This window comes from Trachurus trachurus, assembly GCF_905171665.1.
Source record: "Trachurus trachurus genome assembly, chromosome: 10".
Classification (NCBI taxonomy): Eukaryota; Metazoa; Chordata; class Actinopteri; order Carangiformes; family Carangidae; genus Trachurus; species Trachurus trachurus.
The window spans coordinates 5435806-5451577 of record NC_139894.1 but is presented as its reverse complement, the minus strand read 5'-3'; the positions used below and the strand labels follow the sequence as shown (position 1 = coordinate 5451577).

Genomic DNA, 15772 nt, shown 5'->3' with positions numbered 1-15772 from the left:
TACGTCATACCCGTCACACATGTGATGTCACACATCCAAATATTTTCCAAGCAGCGAAACAGAAGCTTTTCAAGTATTGAACATGTAAATAAATGTCGGGTCAGGAGGAGGCTCAGGGTAACCTACCGGTAAACTCCGGGAACACGAACTGCTCCTCCAGGTTCGAGTCCACGGTGCAGCTGCGGACTCGGTCTCTGGTTCTGGAGGCGAACTGCCGGGTCACGGTCCGGGCTGAGCCCAGGACCGAGGCCCGGCGGACACACACCTGGACCAGCCGGAACATCTGGAGAACCGAGCCGAACCCAGCTCACCTTGGAGCGGCAGCAACACACACACACACACACACACACGCGCGCGACTACAGGAGAGACACTTCCGGGGCGGATGTGACGTCAAACCCGTCACTTGTTTATGTTCCGGTGAAAGAAACGTAAAGTGTTTAAAAGTTTGTTTGATTAAAAAAAATAATACAAACATGTCGCGCGGACTCGGATCGATATGAAATATCAGTGATGTTTTTTTTTTAAACTTTATTTATCATCAAATAGTATGAACAGTTGAAAGAAGGAACAAAAAACAAAGCGACAGACATTCCAAGACATCGAAATGATGTAAGGACAAATATTATCAAAATATTTAGATAAATAATATAGTACTTGATAAATAATATAAGAAATATAGAAAATACAAAATTAATAAGTGAATAAATTAAATAAATAAATAGGTCTAATAAAAGAAATAAATTATTAAAAAAGTTTAAAAAATATGAAAAATCTATGATCTTTTTTTTTTTTTACTTTTTTTTAAACTTTATTTATCATCAAATAGTATGAACGAGTGAAAAAGGAACAAAAAACAAAAACAAAGTGACAGACATTCCAAGACATGACAAAGGCACACATCGATTAAATATCAGTGATCAATAAGTAAAACACGATCACCGTGACGTCACAGCTTCCTCCAGTCTGGGATTGACACAAAGAGTGACGACATTATGAGTCACCATTGTAACAATAAACATATAAGGAATCATCTTTTCAGGAAAAGGAAAATCACACCTCGAGGAAAATTTGTATGGTCTTCCTCTTTCTCTGACATTAACTGGAAAACAACATGGCTCCTTCCACATAAATTTGTTATCTCCAATAAAATCAAAGAAGTTCAATATAAAATTATACATAACATTTACCCCACTAACAAATTTGTGTCAATATTGATGCTAATTGTGTATTTTGTAATGCCGAAGTGGAAACGATTAGGCACCTTTTCTTTGAATGTAATTTTTCCCAGATTTTTTGGAAAAAAATTGAAGCTTACATCACATCACATTCCAACATACCAATTAATTTGAATGCCAAAGATATACTGTTATACTATAATAATAAAGATAGGAAAATGCAACACTTAATTAATCTGATTATTCTAATTGCAAAATTCCACATACATAAAACCAAATTTTCCAAAGGTCGACCTTTCTTCCCTGTTTTTGAAATTGATTTCAAGAACTACCTTGAATGTATTAAAAGAATTGATAATAAAAAATGTATATACACTGTTAACATAATTGAAGAAATATTTGGAGAAATGTAATATGTCCTGCCATTTTCTTTCTTCCTTTTATTTAAATTCATTTATTTTATTATTATATTTATGTTACCTATGTAATGACTTATGCACTTCATCCACTTTATGTCTCATACTGTATTTGTTCATTTACTTCCTTGATGCCTGACTGTTTGTATTGTCCACGGTCAATGTTCTGACTGTGATTGGAACTTTTAAATAAAGTTTTGAGAAGAAAAAAGAAAAAGAAAAAAAAAGACACAAAGAGTGACGACACGAGGTCTCACTCCGCTGCGGCTTCAGGGACCGAGATCAAAGTTTCATCTTTGACTTTTTTTTATATGAATGTTGTTATGAATGAATGAACTTGCTAATGTGCATCCGTAGTTTCCCTTTGGCAGGTAACACACAAACAGACAGAAATGCACAAGAATTATACAGTGGTTCACAATCATATAGCCTACACATTCATACCTACTATACATAAAGTGCATGTGATCTGAAAAGTGCCTGAAGTGCCAGTTTCTAAAGTGCAAGTGCAAGTTTAAATAGGTAAAGTGCAAGTCTAAATGGATGGATCTAGATCTGGTCTGAGCCGGCGCTGCGCTGCGGAGCTTTTTGGACTCTGGACTCTAGAGGATCTGCGCTGCGGCCACTTCCCTGACTGCACTAACCCTAACCCTGACTGCTGCTGCACTCACCCTCTTTACCCCGTCAACATGTTGAAGCTCTGCAACTTCTCTCTGAGATCCGCTGCTGCTGCTGCTGCTGCTCTGGGATCAGCTGCTGCTCTCACCTCACCTGCTGCTGCTGCTGCTTCTGCTGCTGCTCAGGTGAGTCCGAGCTCAACTGTTACAAATGTAGTTTTACATTAATATCAACCTGTAAACTTGCATGCACGCACGCACGTACGCACGCACACACACATTCTTGTAATGCTATCTTTGTGAGGACACTCGTTGACATAATGTATTTCCTAGCCCCCTAACTTTATCCATCCAATACAAATGCTTAACCTTAACCTTAATTACTCTGAACCTAATAATTATAACCTAAAGTCTTAACCCTCAAACAGCCCTTGGAAAAAAAAGTGAAGACTGCATGGCCAAAATGTCCTCACTTCCCAAAAATGTCCTCAGTCAGTTAAAAACTCAGTACTCTGTCCATCTCTGACAAGAACACACACACACACACACACACACACTGACAGGGAAGATCTGCTCTTTGGTCCCAGTGAGAAGTTTAAGATTAACCAGCCGAGGGGCCGCTGCACAGAAAACCAGCAGGAACCAGTTCCCTGAACGCACCACGGTGACTGACTGTGACTGTGGTGATGATGTGTTTCATGTCCGTGGGTCAGTTCCAACTCTGAGTTATTAATGTCTCAGCAACAGCTGTTAATGAAATCATCCAGACCCGTTTATTAGTTCCTTTTTTCTTTTTTTTTCTTTTTTATCTCATTCTTTATTTAAAGCAGAAGTAAGTGGTCCGGTCGTTTTCGCTAATGCTGCGTTCCAGGCAGGCTTTTGAAATCGTAAATTACAGCTTCAAGTCACAACTTACGACTTTGTAGCGTTCCAGGCAACCCACTCGTGTTTTTCCGACCTGTTTTACCGGTGAAAGTCAATATAACGGCCACTCGTAACTTCCGACCGGTGAACTCGTACCAGATCGAACTGGTACGACTTCACGGTCGGAAAAATACGAGTTTCCTTGAACGCACCATAACAGTCCTTGTCCCTACGTCGCCACATTCACGGCGTCCCTTGGCTGCACACACAGCCCTGCATGCCGTTCTCTCTCCTCATTGGATAAAAACTGTAGGATACGATAAATGTTTTCTCTTCGGCTCAGAGCAGAGCAGAGTGACTGACAGACCCGTGTTTCGGTCCAAACACTCTATGTAAGTGATTGCTGTCGGAAGATATAACTATTTAAGACTTATATATATCACTTCTGCTTTAATTTTAAGGAAAAATAACATCCAGCCGTGTCAGAGGGATACATGACTTTTGTTGTGGTATTACAATGTTTTTATCTTTTATCTATCTTTATTCAAAGTCTCCAGTGGCGTCTCTGCAGTGAGATTTAAACGTTGTCCATTTGTCCCATTTAGTGTTGAATTCCGTTTGTTGGAGTCTCAGTATATATGTGAGTCTTTTCATATTGTATATCTCCTGGACTGTGTCCAACCAGTTCCTCAGAGTGGGAGAGCCGTCACTACACAATTTCCTCGTCGTGACTGAAGTATTTTGACCAAATATTTAGTTATATATAGCTATATGAGTTTGTATCCCACTTATTTTCCCCCAATTCAACCCATACATCATTCCAGTATTTTTTTTTTTTACCTTAGTACATTCCCAGAAGATATGAGTATGAGCTGCTTTCTGCTCCCCACACTGTCTCCAGCATGCTTGTATGGATAAGAATTTGTTTTTAATTTCAGGAGTAATAAAGAATCCGACTATATTTTTCCAGCAGGATTCTTTCCACATCCTGGAGCTTGTGGTGGTTCGCTGTATATCATGGTTCTCAATTTTCAAGAAATAAATTGGGGACCCCCTTAAGATCTCTCAAGGACCCCTAGGGGTCCCCGGACCCCACGTTGAGAACCACTGGACTACACCACTGACTTGGAGATACCTAAACTTGTCAAAATCCTCCAAACCATATTCCCTCTTGAGATTCTGAACGTTTATTAGTTTCTAGTCCAGGTCCTGGTCCAGTCTGTAGTCCGACCCTGCACTGCAAAAATTCAAAATCTTACCAAGAATATTTGTCTTATTTCTAGTCAAAATGTCGTTTCTAGTCAAAATAAATCTCATTCTACTTAAAATAAGACTCATCACATTAAAAAGCAGCTTGTTTTGAGACACTTTTTTTACTTTTTTCAAGCAGATTCTCACTTTAAATAAGTAGAAAAATCTGACAGTGGATCAAGTTTTTCTTTCTTATTACACAAAATTTGTGCGGAAAAAAAAAAAAAAAAATTTGCTTTTCACTGGCAGATTTTTCTACTTATTTCAAGTGAAAATTAGTTTGAAACAAGGATCTAAAAACAAGTTAATTTTTAGGTGATGAGTCTTATTTTAAAGGATAATTTCCTTTTTTTACAACCTGGACCTTATTTCTAGCATAAAATAAGATCATTCTACTCACCCAGACAACTTTGGTGTCATTTGGAGTTGTTTTGACGAAATTAGCCCCAGTGGAGCGGCGCGTATATCCGTATAATGCGAGAGCACGGGGCAACGCAATGCAGCCTCTAAATAACACATTATCCGCCGCAAAACTCGTTCATTTCGCCAATATTTTGTTATGATACACTAGTGCTATTCCCCTCCGAGCCCGTGGTGGCATGTTAACAACATCCGGGGTCTGTAGGTTGACCTACTAACCTCTCACCTGGATGATGTCATCTCTGAGCGCCGCGCGGCTCATTCTGATAATAATCATTCTGCTTCAGCATTCAGGTCCATTTTTATCTCAACTAGCCGGAGCTTTAGTGAGTCCAGGTTGAGGAGAGGAAGCCTGTGGAAGCTGAAATTCATCCAGCTGCTCATTTTGTTCTGACAAGTCAGAAACACGCAGAAACGAACCATAGCATCAGCCGTAGCAAGTTAGCCACGCCGGGCAGCGGTCGGAGATGACATCATCCAGATAAGAGGTTAGTAGTCAACCTACAGGCGCAGCATGTTGTTAACATGCCACCACGGGCTCGGAGGGGAATAGCACTAGTGTATCATAACAAAATATTGGCGAAATGAACGAGTTTTGCGGCGGATAATGTGTTATTTAGAGGCTGCATTGCGTGCCCTGTGCTCTCGCATTATACGGATATACGCGCCGCTCCACTGGGGCTAATTTCGTCAAAACAACTCCAAATGACACCAAAGTTGTCTGGGTGAGTAAAATGATCTTATTTTATGCTAGAAATAAGGTCCAGGTTGTAAAAAACGGAAATTATCCTTTAACTGGAAAGAGTTTAGTTTTGACTAAAATTGAGACATTTTGACAAGAAAGAAGACAAATATTCTTGGACAGATGTTGAGTGTTTGCAGTGTGGTCTGTGGTCTCTCCGGTCTGCAGCCTCGTGTCCAGCTGTCCTCGTCCGTCCCCCAGCAGGACCACAGGACCTTCTACGAGTTCCGGACCTACTGCGTCCGTCCGGACCGGAACGCCGCCTTCCTCAAACTGACCAATGAGAAGATCCACCTGCGCACCGCACACTCGCAGCTGATTGGCTACTGGAGCGTCGAGTACGGAGGCCTCAACCAGGTCTTCCATATATGGAAGTATGGTGAGGACGTCCGTCTTCTGTCTAGGGGGACATCCTGTCTTCACCTGTCTTCATCTGTCTTCACCTGTCTCACCTGTCCTCACCTGTCCTCACCTGTCTCACCTGTCCTCATCTGTCTTCATCTGTCTTCACCTGTCTTCATCTGTCTTCATCTGTCCTCACCTGTCTTCACCTGTCTTTGTCTGTCTTTGTCTGTCCTCACCTGTCTCACCTGTCTCACCTGTCTTCATCTGTCTTCATCTGTCCTCACCTGTCTCATCTGTCCTCACCTGTCTCACCTGTCCTCACCTGTCTTCACCTGTCTTTGTCTGTCCTCACCTGTCTTCACCTGTCCTCACCTGTCTTCATCTGTCTTCATCTGTCTTCATCTGTCCTCACCTGTCTTCACCTGTCTTTGTCTGTCTTTGTCTGTCCTCACCTGTCTCACCTGTCTCACCTGTCTTCATCTGTCTTCATCTGTCCTCACCTGTCTCATCTGTCCTCACCTGTCTCACCTGTCCTCACCTGTCTTCACCTGTCTTTGTCTGTCCTCACCTGTCTCACCTGTCTTCACCTGTCTCACCTGTCCTCACCTGTCTTCACCTGTCTCACCTGTCCTCACCTGTCCTCACCTGTCTCACCTGTCTCACCTGTCTTCACCTGTCTTCATCTGTCTTCACCTGTCTTCACCTGTCTTCACCTGTCCTCACCTGTCTTCACCTGTCCTCACCTGTCCTCACCTGTCTTCACCTGTCCTCACCTGTCCTCCTCTGTCCTCACCTGTCTTCACCTGTCCTCACCTGTCCTCACCTGTCCTCATCTGTCCTCACCTGTCTTCACCTGTCCTCACCTGTCTTCACCTGTCCTCACCTGTCTTCACCTGTCCTCACCTGTCTTCACCTGTCCTCACCTGTCCTCACCTGTCCTCCTCTGTCCTCACCTGTCCTCACCTGTCATCCTCTGTCCTCCTCTGTCCTCACCTGTCCTCACCTGTCCTCACCTGTCCTCCTCTGTCTTCACCTGTCCTCACCTGTCCTCACCTGTCTCACCTGTCCTCACCTGTCTCACCTGTCTTCACCTGTCTCACCTGTCCTCACCTGTCCTCCTCTGTCCTCACCTGTCCTCACCTGTCCTCACCTGTCCTCCTCTGTCCTCACCTGTCTCACCTGTCCTCACCTGTCTCACCTGTCCTCACCTGTCTCACCTGTCTTCACCTGTCTTCATCTGTCCTCACCTGTCTCACCTGTCCTCACCTGTCTTCACCTGTCTCACCTGTCCTCCTCTGTCCTCACCTGTCCTCACCTGTCTCACCTGTCTCACCTGTCCTCACCTGTCTCACCTGTCTCACCTGTCTTCATCTGTCTCATCTGTCCTCACCTGTCTCACCTGTCCTCCTCTGTCCTCCTCTGTCCTCCTCTGTCCTCACCTGTCCTCACCTGTCTCACTCGTTTCACCTGTCTCACCTGTCCTCACCTGTCTTACCTGTCTCACCTGTCCTCCCCTGTCTTCACCTGTCCTCACCTGTCTCACCTGTCCTCCTCTGTCCTCCTCTGTCCCTACAGACAGCTACTCTCAGCGTGCCGGCGTGCGGGCGGCGCTGGCTCAGGACCCGACCTGGATCTCAGACTACATCTCCGTGGCGATGCCGATGCTGACGTCTCAGGACAACGAGGTCACCTACCTGGTTCCCTGGAGCCGCCTGGAGGCGCCGCCACACGAGGGCGGTAAGCTCCGCCCCCTTCCTGTCTGTCAAGCATCAGCACTTAAAGGGATAGTATCATTTTTTTAAAGTGTGGTTGTATGATCTACAAATAGCCCCTAAATACTTTAATTGCAGTAGAAGACTCTCTGCACTCCTCCCGTTAGCAACGCCAGCCCATAATAGCCCTGCCCACAGATTTACAACATACATTGTTGTGAATGGACCCAAAGAAACGGCCTATTTTCACAGCCTAAAAGAGGTTTTACCTGAAAAAAAATACACAGTTCCATTGTTCACTATAATATAATTTTTTCCAGCCCTTCAAAGTGCAGGAAAAACACAGTTTTTATTTGGAGCTAACCAACTGCTGATCGGCGGGCGCTAACCCTGGGCGGAGGGATACGTGAGTTGGTTATCCTCTCAGGATACCTAGTGTCAGAGTTGCATGTACCCCATGAACACCGTTTGACCATTTTAAACTTAAAATGTCAAGAAAAAACATATAAAAACGAATGAAAACTGACTAACTGCAATGCATTTCAATGGACGTGGAAGCAGAGAATGTCCGAGTGTATGGGCTAGCTATGTGCATTGTGATTGGCTCATCATGTTTGGGGGCGTGGCTTAGCCATAGGTCAATTGACATTTTCTGGACGAGAAGCTCGGGTTCGGGGGAACCTGTCTGCCCTGACGGAACGGTCGCCGCTGGTTACATGGTGGAGGGTCGTGTGCCTGGCGATTCTTTCCGTTAAGGACATTGAGGATTTCTACATATTCGGAACCATGATAACAGGCTATCTGCTGATCGGATTAGACATTGCCCTGGTGTATCGGAAAATTCGGAAGACGGTGACAGCAGTCCAAAGCCCCAGGAAGCTGCCAGACATGATTGATGGAGCGGGCAGAGCTGTTAATTAGCGCTCAGACTGTGATTATGAACCGCAATATGGATCGATTTGGAGACAAGAATGGACAAACGGAGTAAGTCGTGTCTATTGGAATGCGACTACTCGCCCTTTAACCCAAACAACCAGAATCTAATCTGCATTCCGGCCTCGGCCAAGGAGATCGCTGCAGTGAGACGCTCTGTATTCCTATTCCTCCCTTCCTCCCTTCTTCACGGACACCTGCTGATTGTTGACTCTGTCTGGGACCCGATCAAGGACGTCTCCATGGCAACCTGCTGTGTTATCGCGATGACATCCTGCGAACTGAGGCTCTGATTGAGAGGCTAGACGAAGCGACTCTCCAGGCTTGTGTATGTTTTGAGTTCTTATGTGGATGGGAGCTGCTTTTTTTCTCCTCCCCTCTCCTCTTGTTTAACTCCCCTTTTCCTCCTCCTTCTTACCGCCTAGTCATCCTGTTATGTCTGTCGTACGGACGGGTCGATTGTACTTCTGTATAGTGACAATTGACCTATGGCTAAGCCACGCCCCCAAACACGATGAGCCAATCACAGTGCGCATAGCTAGCCCATACACTCGGACATTCTCTGCTTCCACGTCCATTGAAATGCATTGCAGTTAGTCAGTTTTCATTGGTTTTTATATGTTTTTTCTTGACATTTTAAGTTTAAAATGGTCAAACGGTGTTCATGGGGTACATGCAACTCTGACACTAGGTATCCTGAGAGGCTGGGCCACGGGGGGATTTTTTTTTTTTACCTTTTCCCAAGCCACATCTCAACCGAGAGAAGTGTCTGCTCTGGATAAAGTTATGCGGTAGACCACAACACCAACTAAACGTGGATAAACTTAACAAGGATGTCTACATCTGTTCTAAGTTAAGCCAACAACGTATTTGAGGCAACATATTGTCAGAGATGTTTAGATGTTAGCCAGTATCACAACTAAGCATAAAGTCCGCTAGCTTAATGCTAACGTATAATGTAAAACTCCATAGACAGGCTAACAGAAGTTAGCCCGTCGCTATCGGCGTTTCGCGGCAATCGACAGCCATAGCAGTTAAGCTAAGTGAAGTTTTGGTGACTTCCAGATGATATTTAATCTTTCTGTCTCCAAAAACCATCAACTGCCTCCTGTGAAATGTCTCTACTGTGACAGCTGTTGCCATAGCAACTGTCACCGAATGTTGACTGTTTGTCCCAGTGAGTGGAGGGGGCGGGGCTTAGCCAGAGGTCAATTAAGGCCGATTCTGATTCTGGTTCAACATTTATTCAGGTCCTCCTCTCACCATAATAACCCCTATAGTCACAGCAGTAGGTTCATCACCTTTAATTATCGGTGCTCAGCCTCTGCTCTGACCCCCCAGGTGTGTGTTGTGTTTCAGGTGTGTACGAGCTGGTGTCGTACCAGATGCGCCCGGGGGGTCCGGCCGTCTGGGGCGAGGCCTTCCAGGCCGCCGTCACCTCCCGTGATGCCCCGGGACACGGGAAGCTGGTGGGAGCTTTCCACGGAGAGTTCGGTCCCCAGAACAAAGGTGAGACGCTCTCATCAGGGCCATTGCTATGAATTCTGGGCCCCCTTAAAGAATACTAAAGTGGGCCCCTCCCCCTAACTTTTCCTTTTTTTTTCTTAGACTACGTATGTATTATCGTTTTTTATTTAGCCTTCTTTGCTTTGATGCTAATGCAGCATTACACTGCAAAAACTCAAGTATCTTAGCAAGAATATTTGTCTTATTTCTAGTCAAAATGTCATTTCTAGTCAAAACAAATCTCATTCTACTTAAAATAAGACTCATCATATTAAAAGTAGCTTGTTTTTAGACACTTTTTTACTTCTTTCAAGCAGATTTTCACTTGGAATAAGTAGAAAAATCTGATAGTGGAGCAAATTTTTCTTCCTTATTACAAGCACAAAAAACTTACTTTCACTGGCAGATTTTTCTATTTATTGTGAAATTAAGTGAAAATGATCTAAAAACAAGTTAATTTTTAGGTAACGAGTCTTATTTTGAGTGGAAAGAGATTAGTTTTGACTAGAAATGAGACATTTGGACAAGAAATAAGACAAATATTCTTGGAAAGATGTTGAGTTTTTACAGTGTACTATGAGTATTAGTCAGGGTCTTACGCAGAATAAATCAGTCATACAAAGATTAGACTACTGGGGTTTTTTTATGGGCCCCACTGGGCGCTGGGCCCCTAGAGTTATCATCACCTTTCTCCCCTATACAACGGCCCTGCGCTGAGGTGATGACTCACTTCCTGTCCCCGGTGGCCCCGCCCACCCTAACAGTGTTTAGCAACATTTTGTCACATTTAGCATTAAACCGTCACCTTTTTAGCACATTTACAACAATATTTGTGAATTTAAAAATATACTAAATAGTTAAATCTAAATATTAAATGTTGCACCTAAATGTTAAATGTTGACATGGGTTCTATACGATTTGGGGCACAGTTTGGAGTCCCAGTAGTTAGATGTATATGTAGGCTATGTGTTATTATGTCTGAAAACAAATAAAGATATTGTTGGAAAAAAAAAAAAGTTAAATACTAAATCTAAATCTAAATGTTAAATGTTAAATCTAAATCTAAATGTTAAATGTTAAATCTAAATACTAAATCTAAATGTTAAATGTTAAATCTAAATGTTAAATGTTAAATCTAAATACTAAATGTTAAATCTAAATCTAAATCTAAATGTTAAATGTTAAATCTAAATCTAAATGTTAAATCTAAATCTAAATGTTAAATGTTAAATGTTAAATCTAAATCTAAATGTTAAATCTAAATCTAAATGTTAAATGTTAAATCTAAATCTAAATGTTAAATGTTAAATATAAATCTAAATGTTAAATGTTAAATCTAAATCTAAATCTAAATATATACACATAATATACACAAATAATAATAGGAACAAACAAACCAAAAAACAAAACGGATTACAAGGTTTTATAAAAAGTCAGTATCATATGCAACAATGTTTTGATCAGAGCATTTTTTAGTCTCGATTTGAATCTGGGTAAAGACAAAGAATTAGTAAATAAATAAATAAATAAATGCATGTTTTTGTTCCAAAACTGTCCACAAGATGTATGATACAAAGGTATTTATAGGTTATTGATTTGTCTAGTGAAATATTGATGATCCTGAGAAGTACAAATGAAAAACGTTGTGAGGCTGTCTGTCTGGTAAGGCTGGAGGCATCATGTGTTTTGACTTAAAAATAAAGGTACATATTTGAAAGATGTTAATATAATACCCAGGGGGCAAAGCAAAAAAACAGACACGGAGCGTTGTAAAAGGTTTGACAGCAGAAATGATCTCTAGGACCTTCAAGGATTAAAACCTGGGTGGACAACCCGGTCAACTAGCTGCTGGAAAGCTACAGGGGCCAAAACCCCTTTCTTGGGTCATTTTGCTGGCGAATTTCAAAGGAGGTTAAATCGAAAGCAACTGGACTTAGTTATTTGTCTAAGTCCAGTTGCTTTCGATTTAACCTCCTTTGAAATACTATGACCTGGACAAATGAGAATATGCACCGGCGAAATGATGTAAATGCAAATATTTAGGTACTACAATGGCATAAATAATCATACAACTATAACATTTGGCAGAGAGTATCTTGACACATAGGGGGAGGCATGAAAAAAGATTCTGGGGTTTGTTGCAACTCGATTTTAAGATATCACCCTCACTGTTAAAAAAAAGAGCTGTTCCAATGTAAAATCTTTCAGTAACTAATTCCCTAGCTATTGTTAATTTACTCAATTTCTCTGTTCAAGTAATTCTCTCAATTAAAAAATCTTAGTTGGCTCAATTTGATTTGTTTGCTTGCCCAACCTTCAGAAAAATTCACTCAATTAAAGTTTATCCATTATCCCAACCATTAAATAATTCACTCAATTAAAGTTTATCCATTATCTTATCATGCTTTCAATTAGAAATTCTTCATTGGACATCCCAATGAAAAATAGCTAGGGAATTAGTTTCTATACAATTGTTCATTAAAGCAATCAACATAAAATTCTTAATTGGATGTAAAACTAGAAATACTGAATCAACAGAATGAAAGCAGCAATGTTTTTTCAACACAACTTTATTAAAAATGCAAATAGTGCAACTTTGCAGGAACTGGCACCAACTCAAGGATGTCGACCTTAACTCCGTCAGTCGCAGTCTCCACATCAGCTGTCTAAATTGAAGTGCATACAAGACTCGTTAAAATCTTTCAAGATATTTATAGCAGAAGCATTTCCCCCTGATGCCTGAAATGTTGATTTACCTGACATGTCTTCATGATAGTGTAGGTTCTTTGAGAAAGTACTGCAGGCCTTGGATTGCAACCGATCTTCGATGCATGGTAATGTTGTGTTCTGTATAGAAAGAACAATTAGGAAATTGCATCACACAATGTTCAACACTGCATTATTACTTGCACCAATATGCCACATGTGGGAGATAATAGTTACTAACATTAAAATAGTTTCACATTAATAAATCATAAAACAATATACAGTGGGTCCTGCATATATCATATGAAAAAAAATATCGCTTACAGCAGGCGAAAACAGTGAAAACACAAGCGCGTCACAAAGAATTTCCCTATGTTGTATTTTGATTAGATTAAATTTAATGTAGACCAATCAGTTAGGCTAATTGTGAAACATGAATTTATTGATATGAATGTGGTGATTTCTGTACAACCAGAGCCCCGGGGCAGCGCTGCTCTTCTGACCTGGAGCCTCACTTTTCATTTAACAAACCATTCAATGAGATCATGAATTAACCAGATGCTGACTCCTTGACGACCCTCTACTCTCTGTGGCTGCTCCCCAGGTGGAGCTTCACTTCTCCAAAAATGTAGGAGCAAATTTCCAAACAGGCGTAATTTGGATTAACTGTCCGCAGATTGGGACTCTAAACGATTTCTTTCTTGCATGAAAAAATATTAAAACTAAGCGTTAGTTTAGCTGATCTATTAACAGAATGGCCGGGGCTATCCTCCGCTAGTCAGTCTGTCAGCTAGCTAATGTTAGCTAACTAGCTAGCATATCAAAGCCAAAGAAATATTAAGACGGTTATTTAACTTGTTCGCTAGGAACATGTCGACCATGATGAGTTAAGATACAACTACCAACAAAGTAGAGTTTATTATTTAGCAACTTGATGTGAATCAACTCACCGTGTCTGGTCTCTGAAGATGCTGCTCCTCGAATGGCACATTTGCACTGGCCTTGTGGACAAGTTTCGACTTCATTCACTTAATGAATCATTTGTCATTGATTGAACGAGTCACTCATATGAAATGTCACATGACAGCCAGCATCTCTTTGACTGGATTTATGTCTTTTAATTGAGCCAACAGCTAACTGTGGGTGTTCACTGTATTTGAATATGTTAGTTCTTTCAACAATTTCCAAAGAATGATCGTTCCAACATAGATTAACAGGTTCAGTCAATTGATACCACACCAAGAAATTGATTCAGCAATATATTTTTGGTTAGCTCAAAATGTCATTCATTGGGTTTTTTACAGTGCTCAACATCCCAAAAAGACAAAAAAAAGTACTGTTCGCCTGACAAATTCTCATGAAAATTATTATTTTTCAGCACTTTATGGAGCTATCTATGCTTAACATGTATATAGAAAATTTCCTTAATTCATAAGCTTCCATTTGAGTCCAAGATAGCCTTTCTACTAGCTACTGGAAAGCTACAGGCTGTCTCCAAACAATGCAACACCTGTTGTGAAAAACATTCTATTTCTGGTCTCCTCAAAGTGAACAGATAGATAGAGAAGACCGTTGGCCACAGCAAGTGGAGCTTTGGAGATAGAAAGGCTATCTTGGACTCAAATGGAAGCTTATGAATTAAGGAAGTTTTCTATATACATGTTAAGCATAGATATTCTCCATAAAGTGCTGAAAAATAATAATTTTCATGAGAATTTGTCAGGCGAACAGTACTTTTTTTTTGTCTTTTTTGGGATGTTGAGGGAGATATCTTAAAATCGAGTTGCAACAAACCCCAGAATCTTTTTTTCATGCCTCCCCCTATGTGTCAAGATACTCTCTGCCAAATTTTATAGTTGTATGAGTATTTATGCCATTGTAGTACCTAAATATTTGCATTTACATCATTTCTCCAGCAAAATGACCCCAGAAAGGGGTTTTGGCCCCTGTAGCTTTCCCAGCAGCTAGTTGACCGGGTTGTCCACCCAGGTTTTAATCCTTCAAGTTCCTAGAGATCATTTCTGCTGTCAAACCTTTTACAACGCTCCGTGTCTGTTTTCCAAAAAACTATCTATCAAAATAGATAATACATTACATTTCAAGAAAAGTGATATAATCATAATGTTTGGAAAAAGTTGCCATTCTAACCGTGTGTGTGTGTGTGTGTGTGTGTGTGTGTGTGTGTGTGTGTGTGTGTGTGTGTGTGTGTGTGTGTGTGTGTGTGTGTGGACAGTTCACGCCCTCTGGTGGTTCGAGAGCGCCGACCACCGCGCTGCGCTGCGACGTCAGTCTCACACCGACGCCAGAGTGGTGGCTGCAGGTGAGGCCGCCGTGATGTCATGACATGAGTGAACTTCTGTGTATTTGTTTATTGATTATTGATCGAGTATTGATTTGTGATTGATTATCCATCCCATAGTCAGGAGCAGCGTCGCCCACCTGGACTCTCAGCAGAACAAGCTCATGTTCCCGTGTCCCTTCTCTCCCATGAAGTAACAACGTCCTGTCCTCGCGCCTCACCTGCGTCTCCACGGCAACAGGACAGGGACACAGGCTGTAACATAGCAACATGCTCTGTAGCATTTGCTGTGGGGGGGGGGCTTCTGACACTTCCTGTTTTCTTTGTGCCGCAACAATAAACAGACGTAAACACGACGTCCCTGAACGCATCGTGATTCATTTACAGTTTTATGATGTCACTAATTCACACACACACAAACAACTAAATCCTGATGAAGACCAATGTTTACACAGTGTTTAAACTGTAAAACTTATTCAACCTTTCTTCTCTCACCGTTTATGCTCACTATTGTTCTTCAAATCTTTATTTTTCCGCATTCTGACTTCATCTTCCTTTTTCCGGTATCTAACTACTCCTTCATAATTTGTGCTATTTCAACAATTCATATATCAAGGTGTGGAGGCTGATTCACACCTAAAAAAACTTGAAAAACAGGTGCGTTGGAGCAACGTTTCGGTCCACAGCAAGCAGAGATTCTCTGCTTGAAAAAGGTTGTGTGGACCGAAACGTTGTTTGTTTTATTAAAGTCTTTTGCAAGTGACTTGACAGTGTGCGGGAGACC

General features: G+C 41.6%; 1 protein-coding gene across 1 annotated transcript; it reads left to right on the top strand.

Annotated features, from left to right (window-relative positions):
- Window positions 1-2244: 2244 nt before the first annotated feature.
- On the top strand, window positions 2245-15751 carry nipsnap3a (nipsnap homolog 3A (C. elegans)). The gene is made up of 6 exons (XM_083980697.1): window positions 2245-2396; window positions 5656-5866; window positions 7408-7569; window positions 9837-9986; window positions 14923-15009; window positions 15109-15751. The coding sequence occupies exons 1-6, from the start codon at window positions 2283-2285 to the stop codon at window positions 15183-15185; spliced, it is 801 nt and encodes a 266-aa protein (XP_083836823.1). The 5' UTR covers window positions 2245-2282; the 3' UTR covers window positions 15186-15751.
- The last annotated feature ends 21 nt before the right edge of the window (window positions 15752-15772 follow it).

Excerpts from the sequence above, each read along its gene's own strand:
- nipsnap3a (XM_083980697.1), top strand. The coding sequence starts at position 2,283 with ATGTTGAAGCTCTGCAACTTCTCTCTGAGATCCGCTGCTGCTGCTGCT. Across the intron at positions 2,397-5,655 it reads CTGCTTCTGCTGCTGCTCAG|CCTCGTGTCCAGCTGTCCTC; the intron begins GTGAGTCCGAGC and ends TCCGGTCTGCAG. Across the intron at positions 9,987-14,922 it reads GTTCGGTCCCCAGAACAAAG|TTCACGCCCTCTGGTGGTTC; the intron begins GTGAGACGCTCT and ends GTGTGTGGACAG.